Source organism: Geotrypetes seraphini, chromosome 11 (assembly GCF_902459505.1).
Source record: "Geotrypetes seraphini chromosome 11, aGeoSer1.1, whole genome shotgun sequence".
Taxonomy (NCBI): Eukaryota; Metazoa; Chordata; class Amphibia; order Gymnophiona; family Dermophiidae; genus Geotrypetes; species Geotrypetes seraphini.
In genome coordinates, this window is record NC_047094.1 from 24,366,649 (window position 1) to 24,391,019 (window position 24,371).

The window sequence follows — 24,371 nt, forward strand, 5'->3', positions numbered from 1 at the left end:
CATGTTCATTTCTTATTGTGTTTTCTGCAAAATGGTTGATCTAATTCAAATACAATATGCACTTGTAAGCCTCAAGAAATAATTATCTAACAGAAGTGAAAAAGAATTAATCAGAATATCCATGCCGGGAAAGAGAAAAAAAAAAAAAAGAGCACATTTAAACGAACATCACTAAAGCACAGAAGATCCTCATAGCACACAAAATGATTTTAATAAAGACATTATATAACCATAGGCAAAACCCAAAAATATTTATTTACGGCAGGCATAAACTCAAACTTTGGCACTGGCTCAAAAGGTCTTGTAAAGCAAAAATATATAAATAAATATGACAAAATGTAACCAGAAATCACATTTGTATGAAACATAAACCAACGTGAGAGAAATATACTCAACTACATGTTTCTAAATCAGGTCTGCACAAACATTAGATCGCCCTCGACCCATCAATTGCCTGGTTGTTGCTACCGACTCCTGCCTGAAATAAAAGCTGATGTCCTTTGAACTTCTAATGTCAGCTAATTGACATCATATAACATAAGCCCACACATTGTATTATATCGTAGGAGCATTTGGAGTATTCTACCTTTAAAATTTAAAGAAATGCCCTATACTGTAGGGATCAGCTGTGACTTTCATTTCTGTGTTAAGCTGTTTTGACCACTGATGTTTATTGTTCTGCTCATCAGTGAACCGGACTATTTTTACATTTGATAACTGATAACAAAATATTTGCAAGAGATTTTTCTTTTTCCCCAGAAGAATGATGAAACCAGAGGGGTTTTTTTCTAGCTGTTCCTACGACAGAAAATGGAAACCAAGAAATATTGCAAGACAGCCTAGGTTAAGAGTCATACTAAAAAAAACCAAAAAAAACAAAACCCCCACAAACAGTAAACTCTGTGGCGCCCAATAATGTATCTCAAGATTTAAAAATTCATCTGGGGAAAGAAGATCAGTGGACAATGATCCTTACAACAGATTGTCTCGAAATAAGGGGGCACTTAAGTGGAAACCAAATGTAGTTATAAATCTAGCAAACGTTCTTCGCAGGTCTCCAAGGGCCATTTCGTTGCCCCTCCAAATACATCGACATTGTTTTCAATCCAGGGTACAATATTTCCAGGCATGTTGGTGGAACAGTTAGCAATTTTCATGATGTCTTCGGCTTTTAAGATCCTGTCCCATATATTAAATTGGCTTATCTCGCCAACGAAGGCTTGAGTCGCATCAAATCTTCCTCCGACCGAGTCCTTGAAAGCAAGTAATAGTGGTTTAATAAAACATATCCAATAGCAAAACGCAATAATGAATGACAGGTTGCAAATTGGTTTTTTAAGTTACAGAGCAGCAAAACGGGTAGATTTTCTGTTTCTAGAAAGTCTAGACCAGTGGTTCCCAACCCTGTCCTGGAGGACCACCAGGCCAATCGGGTTTTCAGGCTATCCCTAATGAATATGCATGGAGCAGATTTGCATACCTATCACTTCCATTATAGGCAAATCTCTCTCATGCATATTCATTAGGGCTAGCCTGAAAACCCGATTGGCCTGGTGGTCCTCCAGGACAGGGTTGGGAACCACTGGTCTAGATAAAATATGTCCAGCATCTACCCAAGTGAAAACTATAAAGTGTACGTGCTAGGTCAAGATGGCCAATATGTGAACTTTTGTTAGAACATATAATTGTATGAAGAATCATGAATGTCATGATAATAGAAAAGGGTACTTTTAGTCATGATATCACTGAATGAAGTTAAGCTTCTAAAATGTGGAAGTGTGGTCAACTAATGAATATGCATGAGAGAGATTTGCATATCTGTCACTTCCATTATATGCAAATCCCTAATGAATATGCATGAGAGAGATATCTTGAAAACCCGACTGGCTGGGGGTCTCCCAGGACAGGGTTGAGAGCCACTGGTCTAGACCACTGTCTCAAACTGTGTGCCATGGCACAGTGGTGTGCCCTGAAGAGATTCCAGGTGTACCACAAGAGATGCCAGGATTTTACTTTATTTTTAATAATTATCTTCCTAAGTATACACCAGATGACATGTATGTTGCATAAGCAAGGGAAAGTCAATGAGCGCAATGATACAACCACCCAGACAAGCATCATTCTTTGATTTGATTGGTCCATGAAAACTAACAGCAATAATTTTATTTTTTATGCAGTAGTTATCCTAACTTGAGCAACAAAGCAATCAGTGCTTTGTTACCATTTGGATCGCCTTATCTTTGCGAACTTGGATTTTCAACTCTAACAGAAAATTTTTATTTTTTATTAAAATTCTTTATTCATTTTTAATCTTACATCAAGTGCACAGATAATAAAACATTTGAAATTAAATACATCACTTGAATTTCTTTCTAATATAACATCAAATATATAAATTTATTCCCTCCCCACCCCCCCTAAAAAAAAAAAGAGAACGACTGCAGGTGGTAGATGATGAAATGCGTGTTCCTTGACGACTATCGAGCCACCAAGACAGCACCTGGGGCGGACCACCACCCCCACGCCCTCCCCTTACTATGCCACTGCTTAATTGGATGTTAGCTGCCTAACTTGGTAGAAACCTACCATTTTGAGGTTGGCACCCAACCCAAGGGGGCCTATCACAAAATAGGCATCGTTAGGGGGGCGAATCATGGATGTGTTTTGCTTGTAGGCATCTGTTTGGACTTAGGCATTGGTAGGTGCCTAACTTAGACATATGCATTTAGGTGCCATATATAGAATCGGGCCCTTACTGTCCACAAAATGAATGGCAGTATTTATATACCACTTATGGTTTACATTGAGGTATGCAAGTATTTTTCCCTGTCCATCCTGGCAGGATCACAATCTATCTAATGTACTTGGGGCAATGGAGGAATTAAGTGACTTTCCCAGGGTCACAAGGAGTAATGTGGGATTTGAACCCAGAACCTCAGGGTGCTACGGCTGTAGCTCTAACCACTGTGCCACACACACCACTCATGTTAATTTTTTTTTTTTTTTAAATAGCAACATTATCACAAGGTCATTAATACAAAATGGTCATTATAAGACTATAAGAATAGCCTTACTGGATCAGACCAATGGTTCATCTAGCCCAGTAAGAAAGAAAAGATAGTGAGATGGGACAATAGACTTTCCACCAAACAGAGCCAACAGGATGCTATAAAGTAGATTATTATTGTCCAAAATGAGTAATCAAAACCCAACACTATACTATGTTTCGACGTTTGAGACACGCCTGCATCAGGGGTATAGTAAAACTTTGAGTTTTGCTCACAAAGAACATTGTTTTACATAAACATGTAAAATCTGACTATACGAGTTATGTAGTAATCCAATTCTACTTAAATAGAAGCTCTGCATAATATTCTACACGGATAACCAAATCATCAGCTTCTCAAATATCTCAAAAGCATATTACATCATTTTTCCACATAACCACCCTGGGTTTGTGATACATTTTTCCTAGCGTCCTACTTACCACTTCTCCCACCCCAACCATTTCCCGCGAAAATCTGAAAGTGCGGAAACTTTTTGAAGAACCCTCGTCCATTATCCTATTGCAATCTAGAAAGCCGGTGTCTGAAGGTTCTGAAATTAGTCTATGTATTCCAGGTCCTTTCTATTATTGCTTCATTCCCTAGCATTCCAGCACTGGTCGCTGTACATGAAGAAGGACATGGTGCTACTCGAAAGGGTCCAAAGAAGAACGACTAAAATGGTTAAGGGGCTGGAGGGAGTTGCCATATAGCGAGAGATTAGAGAAACTGGGCCTCTTCTCCCTTGACTGAGAGGGGACATGATCGAAACATTCAAGATAATGAAGGGAATAGACTTAGTAGATAGAGACAAGTTGTTCACCCTCTCCAAGGTACAGAGAACGAGAGGGCACTCTCTAAAGTTGAAAGAGGATAGATTCCGTACAAACGTAAGGAAGTTCTTCTTCACCCATAGAGTGGTGGAAAACTGGAAAGCTCTTCCGGAGGCTGTTATAGGGGAAAACACCCTCCAGGGATTCAAGACAAAGTATATAAAGACAGGTTGTTCAACCTCTCCAAGGTAGGGAGAACGAGAAAGCGCTCTCTAAAATTGAAAGGGGATAGATCCCGTACAAACATAAGGAAGTTCTTCTTCACCCAGAGAGTGGTAGAAATCTGGAATGCTTTTCCAGAGGCTGTTATAGGGGAAAACACCCTTCAGGGATTCAAGAACAAGGTTGGACAAGTTCTTGCTAAACTGGAACGTACGCAGGCGAGGCTGGACTCATTTAGAGCACTGGTCTTTGACCTAAAGGCTGCCGTGTGAGCGGACTGCTGGGCACGATGGACCACTGGTCTGACCCAGCAGCGACAATTCTTTATGTTCTTATGTCATAGCTTTTTTATTATTATTATTTACTCTTGAAATCAAATGGGATGTCGGGAAGAAGACTTGTCAACACGTTATGCATTACTGAAATTACAATAAGGTATTTCTGGAAGTCAAGCGCTTCCAAAATACTGCCTCTTCCATAGCCAGGAGTAGCTGATAAGCAACACAATCCTTTGGCCTTCAGAATGAAAATTACGTAAGTTATTGCAAAACATCTCTGGCATGGTCTGGCACAGCTATTAGGTATATTTTCCGATTCCTGAAGTGCAGAATGCAGCAAGAATTATCATATGCATAGATTTCCCTATTTTGTTCCTACATAGATAGTTATATATCTGCGTAGTTTGGTGGGCCAAGTGAAGCAGTTCATATGTTTTGGTGGTAGGAGGAAAGACGTCCCCCTCCCTTCAGACTGGCATCCATAAGGCCCCCCCCCACTCCCCGGCATTCACCCTTTCTTCGTGCACACACACACTCAATCATCACATCCCACTTCTCCTGCCATCAGCCTCGACTTTCCCACCTGTTCAGTTGGAGCTGCCACAGCGTGATATGGCAACATTAGCAAACCTTTTTCTTTTTTTAAATATCATCTCCTTTACATTTACTTTATTATTTTTTGTATTTGCATCTTCATTTTGGTAGCTTTTCACTATTAATTCTTTTTCCACATGTTCCCTCCCCTCCGACGTCTACATTTTTCTTCTGTTATTCATTTTAGTCTCAGCATTTCCTCTAGATTTTTTTTCCATCGCCATCATTCTATTTTTTTTTTTTTTTTTTGCTTAAGATATAGGTTTCATTTCATTTGTTTTCCCTTTCTCTGTTTCTTTTCCTACTTATACTATTCCACACTCCTCTCTCTCTCTCTCTCTCTCTCTCTCTCTCAATCTCCCCAACCTCCTCTCTAACACACATCCCTTGCTCTTGGCCATTCCACAGATTCATCCTTTCCCATCTTGGCCATTCCACAGATTCATCCTTTCCCACCTTTCCACAATTCTCTCATCTTTCACCTCTTTCATCCTTCCTCAGCCCTCTCTCCTTGCTGTTTTTCTACACTCTTTTTCCACTTCTGGCCTTCCTCTCAGGTCTTCTTCCTCTAATCTTCCTCCTTCTCCCCTTCCCGTCTTTACCTGGTTCTCTACTTTCCACGTTTATTTATTCAATTTTTTTTATACTGTTCTCCCAGGGAAGCTCAGAATGGTTTACTCTCATTTCTCCATGTCCCCCTCTAATCTTTCTCCTTTCCCCATCCTCTTCCCAATTCACTCTTATGTGCCTTCCTCCGGGCACATTCTCTTTCCTACTCACCCCTCCCAGAACTCACTCACTTTCACGTTCCTTGGCACATTCTTTCACTCTTCCCTAACTCTCCCCAAGTTTTGTCTCTTTCTCCTCCCCCGCAAAAAAAGTCTAGAATCTCTTCTTCCCATGAGCACATTGAGTGTCTCTCTCTCTTCACCCCCCCCCCCCATCATCTCTCCCTATTTTTCACTACCCCCTCAACCAGGTCTTGCATCTCTTCCTCTCCTTAGCACAGGGGTAGACTCGAGAGCTGTATTCCAGTCGGGTTTTCAGGATTTCCCAATGAATATGCATTGAAACCAGTGCATGCAAATAGATCTCATGCGTATTCATTGGGGGAAATCCTGAAAACCCGACTGGAATACGGCTCTCGAGGACCGGAGTTCCCTACCCCTGCTAAGCAGATCAAGTTTCTCTCCCCCATCACATCCATCCACTTTTTCTCCTGTCACTTTCCCTAAACTCCATGTCTGTCTGTCTGTCCCTACCTTGTTCTGCCACCTCTTTGCTTCCAGCTCCTTGGTCCAGCATGTTTCTCTCCTATACTTCTCTTCCTGAGGCTTCTTTTCAACAATGTAGTGAGAATAAAATAAAAACCAGAAATGAACTTCATGGAACTTTTGCATCCATGTGTTTGAAAGACTCTGCTGTGTTCCACCCCATACAGCAACTGGAAGTGATATCAGCGATGGTGGGGCAAGGCAAGTAAGGTTACCATATGTTGAGACATCTGGATTTTACTTCCATTGAGAGCAATGAAAATAAGAACACATTTAGACATCTGGGGTTTTTCAATGTAAATAAAAAACTTGGATGTCTTAATCCTTCCTCCTTTTTCTGGAGCCATATGGTAACCCTATGACCAGAACCAGCTTGAGAAACACTGATCTAATGAAGCAGAAAATGGATTAAATAGAAACTAAATGTGGAAATCTAAGCAAGTTCAAATTCATAGTAGCTAAACAGTAGGTCCAGTAGGTTGACCAAGAGCATGAATAAAAAGGTAAACATAGAAACATAGAGAAACATAGAAGATGACGGCAGAAAAGGGCTACAGCCCATCAAGTCTGCCCACTCTGCTTACCCACCCCCTGTCTATGCCCTAATGACCCAATTTCCTTATCTTGACCCTCGTAGGGATCCCACTGGGTATCCCATTTATTCTTAAAGTCTGGCACGCTGTCTGCCTCGATCACCTGCACTGGAAGCTTGTTCCAATGATCAACCACTCTCTCTGTGAAGAAATACTTTCTGGTGTCGCCATGAAATTTTCCGCCCCTGAGTTTGAGCGGGTGCCCTCTTGTGGCCGAGGGTCCCTTGAGAAAGAAAATATCATCTTCCACTTCGACACGTCCCGTGAGGTACTTAAATGTTTCGATCATGTCTCCCCTCTTCCTACGTTCCTCAAGAGTGTAGAGCTGCAATTTGTTCAGTCTCTCTTCGTACGAGAGACCCTTGAGCCCCGAGATCATCCTGGTGGCCGTCCGTTGAACCGATTCAATTCTGCGCACATCTTTACTGTAATGTGGCCTCCAGAATTGCACACAGTACTCCAGATGAGGTCTCACCATGGCCCTGTACAACGGCATTATGACTTCAGGCTTTCGGCTGACGAAACTTCTATTGATACAACCCAATATCTGCCTTGCCTTAGATGAAGCCTTCTCCACTTGATTGGCAGTTTTCATGTCTGCACTGATGATTACTCCTAAATCTCGTTCTGCTGAAGTCCTAGTTAAAGTTTCTCCGTTCAAGAAGTACGTCCTGCATGGATTTCCGCTTCCGAGGTGCATGACCTTACATTTCTTAGCATTGAAGCCTAGTTGCCAGGTTGAGGACCAACTTTCCAATGTAAGCAGGTCCTGCGCCATATAATTCTGTAAACTGCATTCACTTACTATATTACATAGTTTGGCGTCATCGGCGAATAGTGTTATTTTACCTTGAAGCCCTTGAGTCAGATCCCCTATGAATATGTTGAAAAGGAGTGGACCCAGGACCGAGCCCTGCGGCACTCCACTGGTCACCTCCGATGTTTTAGAGAGGGTACCATTAACCACCACCCTCTGAAGTCTGCCACTCAGCCAATCATTGACCCATGCAGTTAGTGTCTCTCCTAACCCCATCGATTCCATCTTGCTTAGCAGCCTGCGGTGTGGGACACTGTCAAAAGCTTTCCTGAAGTCCAGGTACACGACGTCCAAAGACTCTCCCAAGTCCAATGCACATCTTTCATCATCAGTAAAGCATAGACTTGTTTGAGAAAGCTGGACTACATTTCCCAGCAGGCAGTGTAGCTGGAGTTGGAAAGAGCAGGTGCCCGAGGATGGAGAAAGATGGACCTACATTTCCCAGTAGGCAATGTAGCTAGAGTTGGAGGGAGCAGGTGTGAGAAACCTGGGAGGTCTAATTAGAAAGCTCCCAGGTGCTTGATTATTAAGACCTCGCGTGCTATGAGAGGAATTTTAAAAGAGGGTTACAGGATACAAACACAGCATGGTTTAGCACATGTTTTTCTAGATCTAGGCACAGGCAGACGAGCCCAAAGATTTGCTTGGTCTCACAATAAGTGGCCCCTTTAGCAGGCTGCCTTATCCAGTGGCACAGTAAGGGAGGCATGGGAGTTGGTCTTTGTAACGGACGCAGACACCTGTCCTCCTCATAACCCCTCCGTGTGCATAAGCCCCGTCCCTTCCCTCATACCTCTTTCATTTTCCTTGCATGAGCAGCACTGCGAACTTGCTGCCCGCGTCGGGTGTCGCCCTCTCTCCGACGTCACCTTCCAGGCCCCGCGCCTAGAAGTGACAGAGAGATAGCCGACACAATGTGGGCAACAAATTCGTGCTGTTGCTCACGGCCTGGAAAATTAAAAAAGGTACAGGGGAAGGGGGATGGAGAAGAGGGCAGGGGAGGGTGCTTTTCACTCACTATGCCACTGGCCATGTCATAGGCTTAAGGAATTTAAAAGCCCTAGTCCAAGAAGAAAGATGTACGCAGGAAGCTCCTCAGTAAGTCTGCTTCATAGGGAGCTATGAATCTAGTCCAGGAGGATTTACACTCATCCAGATTCCAGAAAAGAAGCGATAAGAGGGAAAGCTTAAGGGGGACACCTTCAGAGTGCCCTGAACTAGGAAGCAGACACTCCGTCTGTTAGACCTGGGCAGTACTGGTAAAGGGAGGCGTTTGTATAAAGCAGATTATAAAGAAACCAACCAAAGCGAAGTACAACATTCATAAATAACATTTTCAGTTATTTTACAAAAATAAAAAATTGACACCACCAAATTACATAATCAGACTGACGTATTAAGGCACTGCTTTGTCAGTCAGAAAACCTGGACTGGAATGTCATGTAAAACAGGAAATGAAAGGGAGGGGAATAGGAAGTACCCGGAGGATGGATTGAGATATCTGGGTTTTACTTCCATCAAAAGCATTGGAAGTAATTTTTTTTTTTTTTATACATCAAGTTTCAAGTTTTATTAAAATTTTGATGATCCTTAATTGTTGGAAGTGGGCCAGGGTCATTGTATGATATATGCAAGTCCAACATTATGTGAGTCAAATCAGAAGAGGGGGTCTTTCATTGGGTGTACGTGAAAGGTTTTAAAATTTTTTTAATCAATGTAACGATATTCCTATCTCAGTATCTTTGTTACATAAGTTGTGGTGGAGTTTGATTCCAAAAATGGTGTGATGAGTTGGGGATTCAATTATCACCCCAAGATTTTAGTCAAGCTATTCATCGTACATCTAAAATTACAGGATGTTTGGAGAGAATGTGCATATAGAGTTTTGCATAGGGCATATTTCTCACAGGTACAAGCATTTCATGCAGGTTTAGTTAATTCTCCTATTTGTATCAAATGTGAGAAAGATTCTATTACTTTATCTCATGCATTTTGGAAATGTCATCTTATTAAATCTTTCTGGTCTGCCATCCTATTATTTTTAGGTTCATTATGGAATTGTCAATTGGTGGAATCGCCAAAAGGGGTACTATTTGGTAAAGCTGCGGCTTGTGGGGTTTTTAGACAGGAAAAAAGTGTTCTGATTATAAACGTATATTGCACTATTGGTTACAAAAAGATTCTCCTAGTTATTGGCATTGGAGGAACCAATTTCATTTTTTTATTTTATTTGAGGTTTGGGAGGTTTGTAAATTTCCTAGAAGAACTCATTTATTTTTGAAAATTTGGAACCCTTACATACAAAAATTATCCTCAAAAGCAAGAAGTATGATTCTTAATATTTTACACTGAAACTATGTAAATGTTTTGTTCATTTTTTATACTTGATATTTGATGTCGCCTTTCATTCTTGGATGGGGGGAATAGGAGGAATGATGTGTATGAAATTAATTGAACTATATTTTTGTTTAATTCATTTATTATAATGTTATAATAAAATTAAAACAATAGGGGGGAAAAAAGGGTAAGGGGGTTGGAAATTAAGGGAATATATTGAGAGAATAGATAATTTGAAAAATTTTGAAAGAATGATAGACCTATGTTGGAAGTTGATATGGTAAATTTAAATGTAATGACTATATTATATTATATATTTATTGTATTTCTTCAATAAAAAGTTATATATAAAATAATAGGGGGGAAGTGGGGGAAAGGGAAGGGTGGAAGGTAAAAAGGGGAATGTATCGATAGTTGTAATAGGTTATTTCAAAAAAATTTATTTTGAAGAAATGAATTTTGTGTGATAAAATGACAATATGGTAAATTTATTATGTAATAATTATTTTATTGTATTATATTATTGGATATTTATTGGATTTCTTCAATAAAATATTACAATATAAAATTTTAATGTATCGCAATATCATTAATTCAAAGCAATTTACAATTATAACAGGGTCTTAATTATTAACTAAAACCAACATAGACGGACATGACGTACCAATACATAAGGGAAGTAGAGAGAACTTCAATAAATATAGTAAAGGATACATAAAAGGAAAATGCAAACGGAGGGTACTACTTATAACCTAAGTGGTTTATATTCAGGTACTCAAGCATTTTACCCCATCTGCCCTGGTGGGCTCACACTATATCTAATGTACCTAAGGCAATCTAATCTAATCTAATCTAAACCTTAAGTTTATATACCGTATCATCTCGATGAGAATGGAGCTCGACACGGTTTACAAGAACTTAAAATAGTGGGTAGAGAAGAAGAAAAAAGATTACATGAACTTATGTGTAGAAGGGGGGAGAGAAAGGGGGGAAGGATAGAGCTACAATTTGCTGAAAAGCCAGGTTTTCAGTTGTTTGCAGAATAACTGAAGGGAGCTCAGGTTCCGCAGCGGGGTGGTGAGGTCGTTCCAAAGACCTGTGATTTTGAAGAGAAGGGATTTTCCCAGTTTGCCTGAATAGTGGATGCCGCGTGGAGAGGGGAAGGCTAGTTTAAGCCTTTGGGCAGTTCTGGAGGAGTCGGGACTGGAGGAGTTGAAAGACAGTGGGATAAGAGGAGGCAGGATTCCGTGAATGATCTTGAAAGCCAGGCAGGAACATTTGAAATGGATTCTGGAGATTATTGGGAGCCAATGAAGTTTGGCAAGGAGTGGGGAGGCATGGTCAGACTTGCGTTTTGAGAAGATCAGTTTGGCTGCAGTATTCTGGATTAGCTGGAGTCTTAGAATACTTTTTTTTGATAGATTTAAGTAGATGGCGTTGCAGTAATCTAGTTTGGAGAGGATGATGGATTGGACAAGGATGGCAAAGTGTTGTTGGCTGAAGTAGGATCTAGCTTTCCTCAGTATGTGAAGGCTGAAAAAGCATGATTTTGCCAAGGAGTTGAGGTGGTCATTGAGGGAGAGAGAGGAATCGATAGTGATACCAAGGACCTTGCATGAGAACTCGAGCTGTAGTGTATCGCCTGTAGGTAGTGTGAAAAGTGTGGGCAGGTGTTTGAATTTTGGGCCGAGCCAGAGTAGTTTTGTCTTAGATGGGGGATTAATTGACTTGCCCAAGGTCAGAAAGAGCAGCATGGGATTTGAACCCATAATCTCAGGGTGTTGAGATTATAGCTCTAACCATAGCGCGATAGACATCTGGATTTTATTTCCATTGAAAACAATGGAAGTAAAACCCGGATGTCTCAATCCATCATCCTTTTCTGGAGCCATACCCTGCCAGCAGATACAGTGTTATGTATGGATTAACGTGTACAACTGATTTGTACTTGTAAAAATATGTTTTAGCACAGAGTTGTCCAACGTCTGTCCATGGGAGCCACAATCCAGTCGGGTTTTCAACATCTGTCCTTGGGGGCCACAATCCAATTGGGTTTTCAGAATTTCCCCCCACTGAATTTGCATGAGCGCTGTTTGCATGAACTGCTTCCATTATATGCAAATAGATCTCTTGCGTATTCATTTGGGAAACCCTGAAAATCCGACCTGGCGGGGGCACCCCTGTTTTAGCATGATGCACACAATGCATGCATTGAAAATTAAATGCGTGAAACAAACTGAAATAAAAACCATCCTAAAAAATGAGAACATTACAGAAAAGGAGCCCTTTTTTTGTGCTCCTGCATACATGTAAATACACCGGCACTTTTAGTGTAAGAATTTATGCTAATTTCTTTAAAAAAAAAAAAAAGCCACCACATTTTACACCTGTTCTTTTTTTTGTGTGTAGGAAGCTAAGAGGGGTATAACTAGTTTCTTCCCCAAGCCTAAGAACACCTCTGAGAACACCTCCCTAGAATCTGCCCCAAATATGCATTCAGGTAAGCCAGTGGGTCTTAAACCTGTCCTGGGGGACCCACAGCCAGGTTTGAGATATCCCTAATGAATATGCATGATCGAGATTTGCCTATAAAGTAGATAGTATGCATGTAAATTTCTCTCATGCATACAGTTCATCCCCCTCCCCCCGCTCCTCTCCATAGAGCATGCACATGCTCCATGCCTTCCCCTGCACCTTGACTTCCTCGGCGCGAGGTTGCTGACCACGTCGGTATCGGCGCTCTCTCAGACGTCACTTCCAGGACCCACGCCTAGGAAGTGACGTCAAAGGGCGAGCCGGCTCTGACACGGGCATGCTGCTCACGTCAGAAAGGTTAAAAAGGTATGGGGAAAGGAAAGGGGGCGGGGCACCGATCACCCTTACTATGCCACCTCATGCATATTCATGAGGGATATCTTGAAAACACAACTGACTGAGGGGGTCCTCCAGCACAGGCTTAAGAACCACTGAGCTAAGCTATTTTGGCTACGTACGAGACGGCTTTAAAAATCCATGCTGCGAAGTACATTACTATTTGCAATATTCAGCACAAAAACTGAGTACCCGTAAACCCCCGCAAATTCGCGGTTCGCAAATCACAGACTCAGTAATTCGCGGTATGTTCCAACCGCCTTTTCCTGGTACTAAAGTCATGGTTACACCAATCAGGAGCTGCGTTGACACGCTATCTGGCGTATCAAAGCAGCTCCTGATTGGTGTAACCATGACTTTAGTACCAGGAAGAGGCGGTCGAAAAATGTGCCTGGCTTCGTAAGTACAATTTAAGCACTCGCCGGCGCACCACTGCCCTCTCCTGCCTTCGATCAGCTGAAAAACCGTATTCGCGGTTTTTCAAAATTCGCGGTTGTTCCTGGGACAGAACCCCCGCAAATTTCAGGGGAGGGAGTACTGTACAGGAAATTTTAACTTTATTTTTTCTTATTTCATATACCACCCATTGACTCAGCCATCTGACTGGCTCACGACCTAGTAAGGCGTTTGGGAAACTCTACAACCTGTTAATCAGGTCAAATTCAGTTCTCAACTACTGAATGGAGCAGTCGGATGATATATCTTGTAAAAAAACGGTACCCAAAATGCCCTGTACCTGTTATGAAAGAAAAGACGACTTCTTCACTCACCTGCTCCTGACCCAAAATTAGAATGCCTCCTGGTTTAATTGGGTGCCAGGGGGCAAGATTGTCCCCTGAGCCAACTTTCTCCCCATCCTGATACGCTTCCCACAGCCCATCCCTTGTTGTCCAGGTAACGCAGATATGGTGCCATTTTCCATCACCCAGAGACAGAGGAAGTTGTGCAACCTGTAATCAAGATGAATAAAAAGCTTAGTGCTAAATCCTGCATGTGACACTTAACAATTTTCTTATTTAGACTGAAAATCGCTGTTCTTTAAAAAAAAAAAAGTGACATCAAAACCCTTGCATTCAAATGTGTTTCCTTAGAGCTACAGAATGAGAAAAAGCCACTTAATTTAAAAAAAAAAAAAAAAAAAAAAAAAACACCACACAAAAAAACTGTAAAACATAGTAGCAGATTTTTTTTATAACCAGGTCATATTTCTTTCATGAAAAGTTTTCCATTACCCACAGTCAGAAATCTGAGAAAAATGCATGTATTTCTCATTTGCTTTTCAGTTGACATTACTAGGACTTATATTTCTATTGTGCAGGTTACAAACTGTCTTAAGGGAATACACATATTTAAAGAACTTAAACTAAACGCCCTTCAACTGCAATCCGCCAATCGACGGACCTACTCCCACTTCATACTGAGCCACTGGAATCAACTTCTCCTGCAGATCAGATCCCTTGAAGGACTCCCCAGCTTTAGAAAAGCAATTAACACACCTCTTCACCTAAACCCCTGCCCTTGACCAATGGACTACAATTAAATGTATATCAGTACCAGAACCAGTATGTGTCACATAAGGGAAACTTGTAAATCTTGTACTGTAACTATGGTACATTGTATATCCTCTATAATAAAACCCTAAGCGCGCATGCGCACTTAGGAGGCCATGATCCCTGCCGCCGTGCTGTGTGCTTCCGTGGTCGCATTCCATTTGCGGCACGTGGGGCAGCTTGCTGCGCGTGCGTGGGCTTGGGGGTGGCGGTTTGTCTCAGCAACGGCAGGCGTTTGTCGCGCGGGTGCTGCGAGGTGTCCCATGCTGGTAAGAAGTGGAGGGGAAGAAGGAAAGGGGGCCACGGAGAGAAATACAGGGACAGTGGGAGGTAAAATGAAGGGAGAAGGGCTGCTGCTGGATAGGGGGAGCAGTGAAAGGGTGGTGGTGGTGGACAGCCGAGGAAAGAAAAAGAAAAACAAAGAAAAAAAGAGCTTAAAAACTAGTTATGTATATTAATATTAGACCCCTAGTATGTGTCAGGTTAGGATATAAACTTGTACTGAAATTGTGTTATGTTTAACCTGTAACCCGTTCTGAACTTTTTGGGGAGAACGGGATAGAAAACAGATTAAATAAATTTAAAAAACGGACTTGCATTGTAAGAGCAATTTGCAAGCCAGTAAAATTTATTTAGGTCACAGTCGACATGACCCGACCCATGAAGAATGGACTCGCCGTAATGTGATACTCAATGCGGGGGGAGGGTGGGATTTGGAGCAAATTTGAATTCTGAGGGGAACTTGCTGGTTGGCTGTGTTCACGTATTACTCATAGGTCTTGGATTATATATGCTGGGAATGGTGTATGGGGGGGGTCCTAATTCCTCTATATTCTGTTTGTGGGGACTGTTGCACTTTTGTTTCTAGTCATGTTTTAGTTTTGTGATCTGTGTATTTTTGCCATACCAAGAATACCATAACATAAAATTAAATATTTAATTTATTGATTTCCTTAATTCAATTCATATCCTAAAAACTAACACAATTTATTTCATCTACATTTAAAATTTACAACAACATGTAATACAAAGTGCTACTAATAACTTCTTATATATACTTATACTAATAATTTCTTATTATGTAGACGAAACCATCCAAGACTGTGACCCAAAAAACTTCATCTCCCACTGGAAAAATGTATCCACCAACATCCTTGATAATTTGGCACCCCTACAAACCAAAACCAGAACCAGCAGGAAATCAGACCAATGGTTTGATAATGAATTACTCCAACTCAAAAGACAGTGTAGAAGATTAGAAAGAAAATGGAGAAAAAAGAACCAAGAACAAACAAAAACAGACTGGAAAAAAATCAACAAACAGTACAAAAAGCTACTAACAGACAAGAGGAAAAGCTACTATACCAATCTCATAGGCACAGAAACACAAGATTCCAAAAAAATATTCCAAATCCTGAAAGAATTAACAGACACCAAACCATACACTACTACCACGAACACACCTCCACCATCACCCACCCTCTTAGCAGAACACTTCAAGAACAAAATCACCAACACCAGAGCCACACTCATCCTCAACCCCTCCAAGCAAAATCCAATCACAATCCAACCTACAAGAAAAGAGGCAATCGCAGCAGACAGAATTTGGACTCAATTCCCAAACATACAATGGTCAGAATTCAACAAATTCTACAAAAAATACAGCCATGCCTCCTGTGACCTCAACCACTGCCCCTCATATCTCCTTACCACCTCTAGTGTAAAGTTCCGCACCATAACGCTACAATGGATCCAACTCACGCTCACAGAGGGCACATTCCCTGACAACCTCAGCGAAATTGTCATCACCCCAATCCAAAAAGACCCAAAGGCACCACAAAACCTCCCATCTAACTATAGACCTATAGCCTCAATTCCGCTATATGTCAAAATTATAGAAGGCCTAGTAGCCAAACTCCTCACCAATTACATAGAAGACCATAACCTACTCCACCCCATGCAATCAGGATTCAGAACAAACTTCAGCACAGAGACATTACTAGGCTCCCTCATGGATACCGTCAGACAACAACTTAGTACAGGGAAAAAAATGCTACTCATACAACTGGACCTATCAGCGGCATTCGACCTAGTAGACCACAACATCCTTCTACAGATCTTAGATGCAATAGGCATCTCAGACAAAGTATACTCCTGGTTCGAAGGATTCCTAAAACTCAGAACCTACAGTGTAAAATCAAACAAAAAAAAATCAGAATCCTGGTCAAACCCCTGCGGCGTACCACAAGGATCTCCACTATCCCCCACCCTCTTCAATCTATACACTGCCTCTCTAGGAACTCATCTGGATAATCTAGGCATAACATCCTATAGCTATGCGGATGACATCACCATCCTCATCCCATACGATCATTCTAAACCTACCATGACAGACGAACTTCACCAAACACTGGAAGCAGTCACAACCTGGATGGAAAATCACAAACTTAAACTCAACCAAGACAAAACCAAATTCATCCTCCTAGAAAATGACAAGATCCAAACCACAACCATCCTAGACATAAACGCAACCAAATATCCCATCCAAACAACCATAAAACTACTTGGCATGACCATAGACAGATGCTGCACTATGCAACCGCAAATAAACAAAACAACGCAAAAATCATTCGCAATCATGAGAAACCTGAGACAAGTCCGAAAATTCTTTGAAAGTACACAATTCCTACTTATAGTACAATCCCTAATACTAGGTATATTGGACTACTGTAACATACTCTTCCTCCCATGTCCGGCAACTACGATAAGACAACTCCAAACAATCCAAAATACAGCCTTAAGACTCGTCTATTCATTGAAAAAACACGACCACATCACTGAGGCCTTCATCAACTCACACTGGCTCCCAATCCAAGAAAGAATCCAATTCAAATTCTACTGCATATTATTTAAAACCCTACACGGAGACAGTCCATCATACCTGAACAATCGCCTCATCCAAGCAACCAATACCAGACACAGAAAAACGCACTCCCCATTCATACCCCCCCCCATCCAAAGAAGTAAAAAGAACAAAACTACATGACGGCCTCCTAGCCACTCAAGCTGCAAGACTAGACAACCAGATCTCCAACCTTCTGATGACCACCCCAGACTATAAGACGTTCAGAAAAGAAATAAAAACCACACTCTTCAAGAAATTCCTAAAACAGCAATAACAACACGACCTCTAAAAGCCCTTAAGATCTACATCCTACCTCTCTAGCTACTCATTATAATTCATGTAATTCTGTAATTCTGTAATTCGGTAATTCTGTAATTCATTGTAATTCTGTCTTTAAACTAACCTTTGTAATTCTGTAATTCGGTAATTCTGTAATTCATTGTAATTCTGTCCTTAAACTAACCTTTTGTAATCCGCCTTGAACCGCAAGGTAATGGCGGAATAGAAATCCCTAATGTAATGTAATGTAATGTAATGTAATGTAATGTAATTATGTCCTTCCCTCATTTATTGAATTACCTGTAAACTGTGTCGAGCTCTATCTTTATGGAGATGATGCAGTAGACAAACTTAAGGTTTCATTTAGTTTAGTTTAACAACAAAATCTTAAGCTGGAGAAAGCTACAGGTACTATCTAAAGCTTTAAAGTAGAGTCCATCTTCAAGGTTCTTGATGTTAAATTTTGAAGCCATTCAGGCCCAATGAAGCTCACTTAACTTGATGAGTCAATTAAAGTCCCAATATCTCCTTGAGTAGTAATCTGTGTATTTAACAAAAACTTCTTCTAACAATTAATACAAAAAAAATTTAGGGTTTAATTCACCCGCATCTTGGACTTAGAGACATTTCTGTCAAAGAAAACCAAGAAAACCATATTTGTCAATCTCAAGAGTTATAGTAAAACTAATCATATCCTGTGTTTATAAAACAGTTTAGAGCAGATTTGCATGCTCTGTCACCTTAATTATATGCAAGTCTCTCTCATGCATATTCATTAGGGTTATCCCAAAAACACGACTGGCTTGTGGTCCTCCAGGACAGGGTTGGGAACCTCTGCATTAGAGCAGTGGTTCCCAACCCTGTCCTGGAGGAACACCAGGCCAATTGGGTTTTCAGGCTAGCCCTAATGAATATGCATGAAGCAAATTTGCATGCCTATCACTTCCATCATTTGCAAATCTCTCTCATGCATATTCATTAGGGCTAGCCTGAAAACCCGATTGGCCTGGTGTTCCTCCAGGACAGGGTTGGGAATCACTGCATTAGAGGACACTTGGCCTAAGTAAAGACACCCTAGGCCATATTCTATAAACCAAGGATCTCAAAGTCCCTCCTTGAGGGCCGCAATCCAGTCGGGTTTTCAGGATTTCCCCAATGAATATGCATTGAAAGCAGTGCGTGCACAGATCTCATGAATATTCATTGGGGAAATCGTGAAAACTCGACTGGACTGCGGCCCTCAAGGAGCGACTTTGAGACTCTTGCTACGAACGGTGACTATATTGGGAGTCGCTAGGTGCCCTAATTGTATCGGCCTAAGTTTGGGATCCGTGCCTAACTTTTCTTGCAATTGGCATGGTAATTGACAGTGTTGGCTTTCAGCCAATTAAAAAAAACACAAACCACATTAAACAAATTAAGCCGAATTCTTAGGATGCCTAGTGATGGCTAAGTGGAGGCACGCTCCCACGCCTAAGGACACCTATCTCAAACAGTAGGCGTGGTTATGGACAGAGAATAGGTGTGGTTCAGTTAGGCATCATTAGCCATCATGACACAGGCACCACCAAATTAGGCGAGTGAAAAGCTGGCCTAATGAAGTGGGGCCTAGGTCTAGGATGTCTAGCGATGCCCAAGTCTGCTGAAAAAATAAGTGTTTATAATTATGTCACATGCACTGTTAACTAAAGGTTAGGGAACACTAGTACATGTCAGCATCAACCCTCCCTCTAAAGATTGGCTAGGTACGTGCAAATTATTTCTCCCATGGGCGACAAGTTCTAAAAACTTTTGTGTGTGAGCAACAAGTTCTTAAACCCAACAATTTTGTGAGCGACCATGTACGAGCACTTCTCACGTGCTCAGCTTAAGAGGGAATATAGGTTAGCTTGCAGTTTGCTTTGATCCTACTGGAGGTTAACAATAAGTCTTTCTTATGACAAGTAAAGCTTCAGGGTTTTGCATAAGTGAAGGCTTCATTCTCCACTCCATTACGTCTAGATTAGAGGTCTGCACGGGAACGGGGATCGCGGGAATCCCGCGGATCCCGCGGGGGTCCCGCAGGAATCCCCCCTAACCCACGGGACTACCTTGGGGACCCCACTCTGGCTCACGGGACTCCCTCGGGGACGCCCCTCTGGCCAACGGGACTCTCACGGGGATGGAAGCAGGGTTCATCCATATAATATAATGGACACGTCAGCTAGAGAATGACACGGTGAAAAAATTGGTCCCCGTCACCGCCCCGTCCCCGTCTCACCATCCCCGTCACCGCCCCGTCCCCGTCTCACCATCCCCGTCACCGCCCCGTCCCCGTCTCACCATCCTCTTCACCGCCCCGTCACCGCCACTGCCACCCCATTCACCGCCCCGTCACCGCCACTGCAATCCCATTCACTTTTCTTTATTTACGTATAAAGGAAACATTCTTTAAAACTTTAAAACTTAGTTAAATATTAGTTAATAACTATACAAAAACAAAACACGCAGAGAAAAAATTAATTAATAAAAATTCTCAAAACTGACACATTTTGATCACTAAATTTAAAATAGTTATTTTTCATACAGTTTTTCAATCACTAATCTTCCACCACCCCTGGGGCTAGCAATGCAAAAACAAACACGACATGTACTTTAAATGCTGCCGTGATTAGCATAGTGACCGCGGCTACGGCTGCAAGTCTCCCCTCCCCCCAGCGATCACGGCAGGAGGGCACCCAACCCCTCCTGTAGACCCCCCCAACGGCCCTCCCGACAATCGCAGCAGAAGGGTACCCAACCCCTCCTGCCGGTCCTCCCAATGGCCTCCCCTAAGGTCGCCGGCAGGAGGGTACCCAACCCCTCCTGCTGGACCCCCCCCAACGAACCCTCCCACCCCGGAACCCCCTTAGTCTTACTTTTCAAGTTGGACCGGACAGCTCCTCGCTCGTCTGGCCAGCAGGCCTGCCTCCGTCCAAATGAGGCGGGCCCGCCCCTCCCCTCCCCTCCCCTGCCTCCCATTGGCCTCCCCTAAGATCGCCGGCAGGAGGGTACCCAACCCCTCCTGCTGGACCCCCCCCAACGAACCCTCCCACCCCGGAACCCCCTTAGTCTTACTTTTCAAGTTGGACCGGACAGCTCCTCGCTCGTCTGGCCAGCAGGCCTGCCTCCGTCCAAATGAGGCGGGCCCGCCCCTACCCTGCCCAACCCACAGGATCCTAGGGCCTGATTGGTCTAGGCACCTAAAGCCACTCCCGCTATAGGAGGGGCCTTAGGTGCTTGGGCCAATCAGGCCCTAGGATCCTGTGGGTTAGGCAGGGGAGGGGAGGGGCGGGCCCGCCTCATTTGGACGGAGGCAGGCCTGCTGGCCAGACGAGCGAGGAGCTGTCCGGTCCAACAGGATTTCCCCAATGAATATGCATTGAAAGCTGTGCATGCAAATAGATCTCATGCATATTCATTGGGGGAAATCCTGAAAACCCAATTGGATTTCCCCAATTAATATGCATTGAAAGCTGTGCATGCAAATAGATCTCATGCATATTCATTGGGGGGAAATCCTGAAAACCCAATTGGATTTCCCCAATTAATATGCATTGAAAGCTGTGCATGCAAATAGATCTCATGCATATTCATTGGGGGGAAATCCTGAAAACCCAATTGGATTTCCCCAATTAATATGCATTGAAAGCTGTGCATGCAAATAGATCTCATGCATATTCATTGGGGGAAATCCTGAAAACCCAATTGGATTCCAGCCCTCGAGGACCGGAGTTGCCCATGTCTGCTCTAGAAAAGATAGATATATGTAATTATTATAACATAGAAATCCTATAGCACTTGTACTTCCTTCCAACCAAATGTACCATTTAGGGGTGAGCAAAAATTGACTAGTCGAAAGAGAACCACAGCAGCCAGTTTTGTGTTTTACAGTTAATTTATTCCAGGGATCTCAAAGTCCCTCCTCGAGGGCCGCAATCCAGTCGGGTTTTCAGGATTTCCCCAATGAATATGCAGGAAATCTATGTGCATGCGTTGCTTTCAATGCATATTCATTGGGGAAATCCTGAAAACCCGACTGGATTGTGTCCCTCAAGGAGGGACTTTGAAATCCCTGATTTATTCTGATGTTTTAAACATGATCATTTGCCCACAGGAGCCCAAATATGTCTTCTAGTAGAGAAAGCACATGTTCAGTTTATCACATGAATCATGGATATGCAAACCACACAAATCTCTCCTGATGTGCCACTGTTAAGATCGCACAAGCTTACGCACTTCACCATCACTAGATCCTTTCACGCTAGGCTAATAAGATAGTACAACCTACAAGACATCCATTTCTTTCCAAAGAGGCAGGTCTAAGTATTTCCCCGACATATTCTGATGCCTAGAAACAGGCTCATAATCCAAAAACATACACATCCAAAAAGCATCCTAAAAAAGCACTTGGAGGTCGTAATCACCAGGACATCCAAGTTCCGATAATCGAAACCGTCTTTCTGGACATCTAGAGAGAGCGCGAAAGAGATCCAAGCTCTATCACATAAAAAACATTTTCAAATCTACATTCAACACAGAGAAGGAAAGCTGACCTCACCTTGTCATTGACAAGTAATTCAATTGGGTTGTTTCCCCATTCTATCAGCACAATTTCATTGGCCTGGCCTGCAACGGCGTAAGAGAATGGTGTTCCGATTCCCGGGGACGCACTCGACTTCAGCCACATGCATATGGTAAAGGCGTACAGTTCAGGAAGACTCTTCTTGATCCTCCCATACAGGTAATTGGTTCGAAGAGGCAACGATACTTTGAAATCTTCAGGTGACTTAAATGCACTGCTGCCTAGGATTATAATAGAAAACGCAACGATGGTTAACTTTTTATTCAGAATGAGCAAATCATTTGATTTCTTTTTATTCAGAATGAACGAATCATTTTAAAGGGGACTGCAAAGAATAGAGATAACAAAGAAAAGTTTAAAAACCTGTTTGTATCGTATGCGTAAACCACAAAAAGAGGCACTGGAGATGTCCTGGGGGACCCCCAGCCAGTCAGGTTTTCAAGATATCCCTAATGAATTGCATGAGAGAGATTTGCATACCTGTCACTTCCTTTATATGCAAATCTCTCTCATGCATATTCATTAGGGATATCTTGAAAATCTGACTGGCTGGGGATCCCCCCAGGACAGGTTTGGGAACCACTGGTTTATACCATATAATAATGACGAGTCCTAAAAATGCTGAAAATAAAGTCCTGACTAGGATCCATGTTTCGGCATCTTCGTTGCCTTCCTCAGGGGACAATAGTAAACTGGCATCAATGGCCCAAGCCTACACACCACGTGCCAATAATATTTTGACGCATCAACAAATTAGCATTTATAAAGCAAAACAGGGCCAGAAAAGTATAGCGGGCCCTAGGCATATATACATTTGTGGGCCTCTAACAAGGATTCTGATTTGCCGTACTTCTTTTATCTTTCCCTAGGGTTACCATATTTATGGCCCCGCCCCATTCTGTCCCAGCCCCGCCCAGTTCCGCCTCCAGCCCTTCCCCCACAAAGCCTCCTCTCTTCTTCCGGACGAGCTCCAGCCGCGTCTGGAGGGCCTGGAGCATGCGCAGATGTGTACGTCGTCATCTGCACTTGCTCAGAAGCTCTCCAGACACGGCCGGAGCTCGTCGAGGCTTTCCAAAACCCAGACAAATGCCAGGTATTGGAAAGTCCGTTCGGAAGCCCGGACAGTCCTCTAAAAAGAGGACATGTCCGGGGTTTTCCCGGATGTCTGGTAACCATGTCTTTCCCAGTCCCTTCTCTCCCAGGATTTTCATTCATGGCCTTCCCTTCAGGTGCCAAGAAAACTGAAGGCCTAGCCCTAGGTATGGCAACAGCAGTTTGTGAGTGAGCAAAGGGAATGCCTAAGCACTCGCTTTGAACTGAGTGGGCAAGTAGTTAGAATGCGAGTGGGCCGACAACCACAGAATCTACCCTCCACTGACTGGTATGAACTAACGCCAAGGATGGACTGCCCCAAAGAGCGAAGCCACATGTCCGAGGTGCAACTTTAGAAAGTTGTAAGTGTTGAAAAGGCTTCACAAAGGGAAAATGCAAAAGAAAATGATTTTCAGCTTTACATGGTGCCTCTGGAAGGCTAGACCAAGTTGAGGCTGTCTTAGAATACTGGTCAAAGGAATTTGCCCAGGTATCTAAAGAGTTAGCTGGGTAAATAAATATAAATATTCTAAAATTAAACAGGCACGTGTTTGAGTCTGTTTGTGTTATTTTTATTCTGTGACCTATGCAGAGTTGTTGGATGCAGCAGGCTATAACTTTTAAAATAAATTCCCCAGAATGAAAACGTCCTTTCACTTTGCAAATTTGGAGTTATCAATTCCAGCTCAATTTTTCAAAGGGAAACTACTTATCTGGCACTGTCCTCAGAGAAAGACACTCACTCTTTAAACATGCACACAAACAATTACATACATAGTTTTTTTAATTTTAAGCAGGTTCAACTTCACGGCCCACCCCTTCCCCCACCCCCAAGATTTTGATAATTAGACTAAACAATCTTGAACATCTGAAAATTAGAGCAATCTTATAAAAATTCATATCTGGACATTGCGCTTTTAAATATTAAACTTCTTCCGTGAATATTTATGACATGGAGGATTTCCAAAAGCCATTTAAAAGAGTAAATAGACTATTAGAAACTTCTTCCTGCAGGTATAAGTATGTGCTGATGACAGCCAGGATCTGTTGTTTTGCTATGACTGCCACTAGTCTTTGCTGACCCCCAGAAGCTGCTCTCCTAGGCTATTGCCTAGTCTGTGTAATGGTTGGGCCAGCCC

At 42.4% G+C, this 24,371-nt stretch overlaps 1 protein-coding gene across 1 annotated transcript in view; it reads right to left on the reverse strand.

Moving 5' to 3' along the window:
• Positions 1–230: 230 nt before the first annotated feature.
• NPTX2 (neuronal pentraxin 2) overlaps positions 231–24,371 on the reverse strand; it is a 36,323-nt gene continuing 12,182 nt past the window's right edge. The window contains exons 3-5 of the mRNA XM_033915180.1: positions 22,117–22,361; positions 13,574–13,753; positions 231–1,253 (exon numbers count right to left, since the gene is read on the reverse strand). Coding sequence (XP_033771071.1) covers positions 1,026–1,253; positions 13,574–13,753; positions 22,117–22,361 — 653 coding nt within the window. The 3' untranslated portion in view covers positions 231–1,025. The remainder of the gene's footprint in view (positions 1,254–13,573; positions 13,754–22,116; positions 22,362–24,371) is intronic.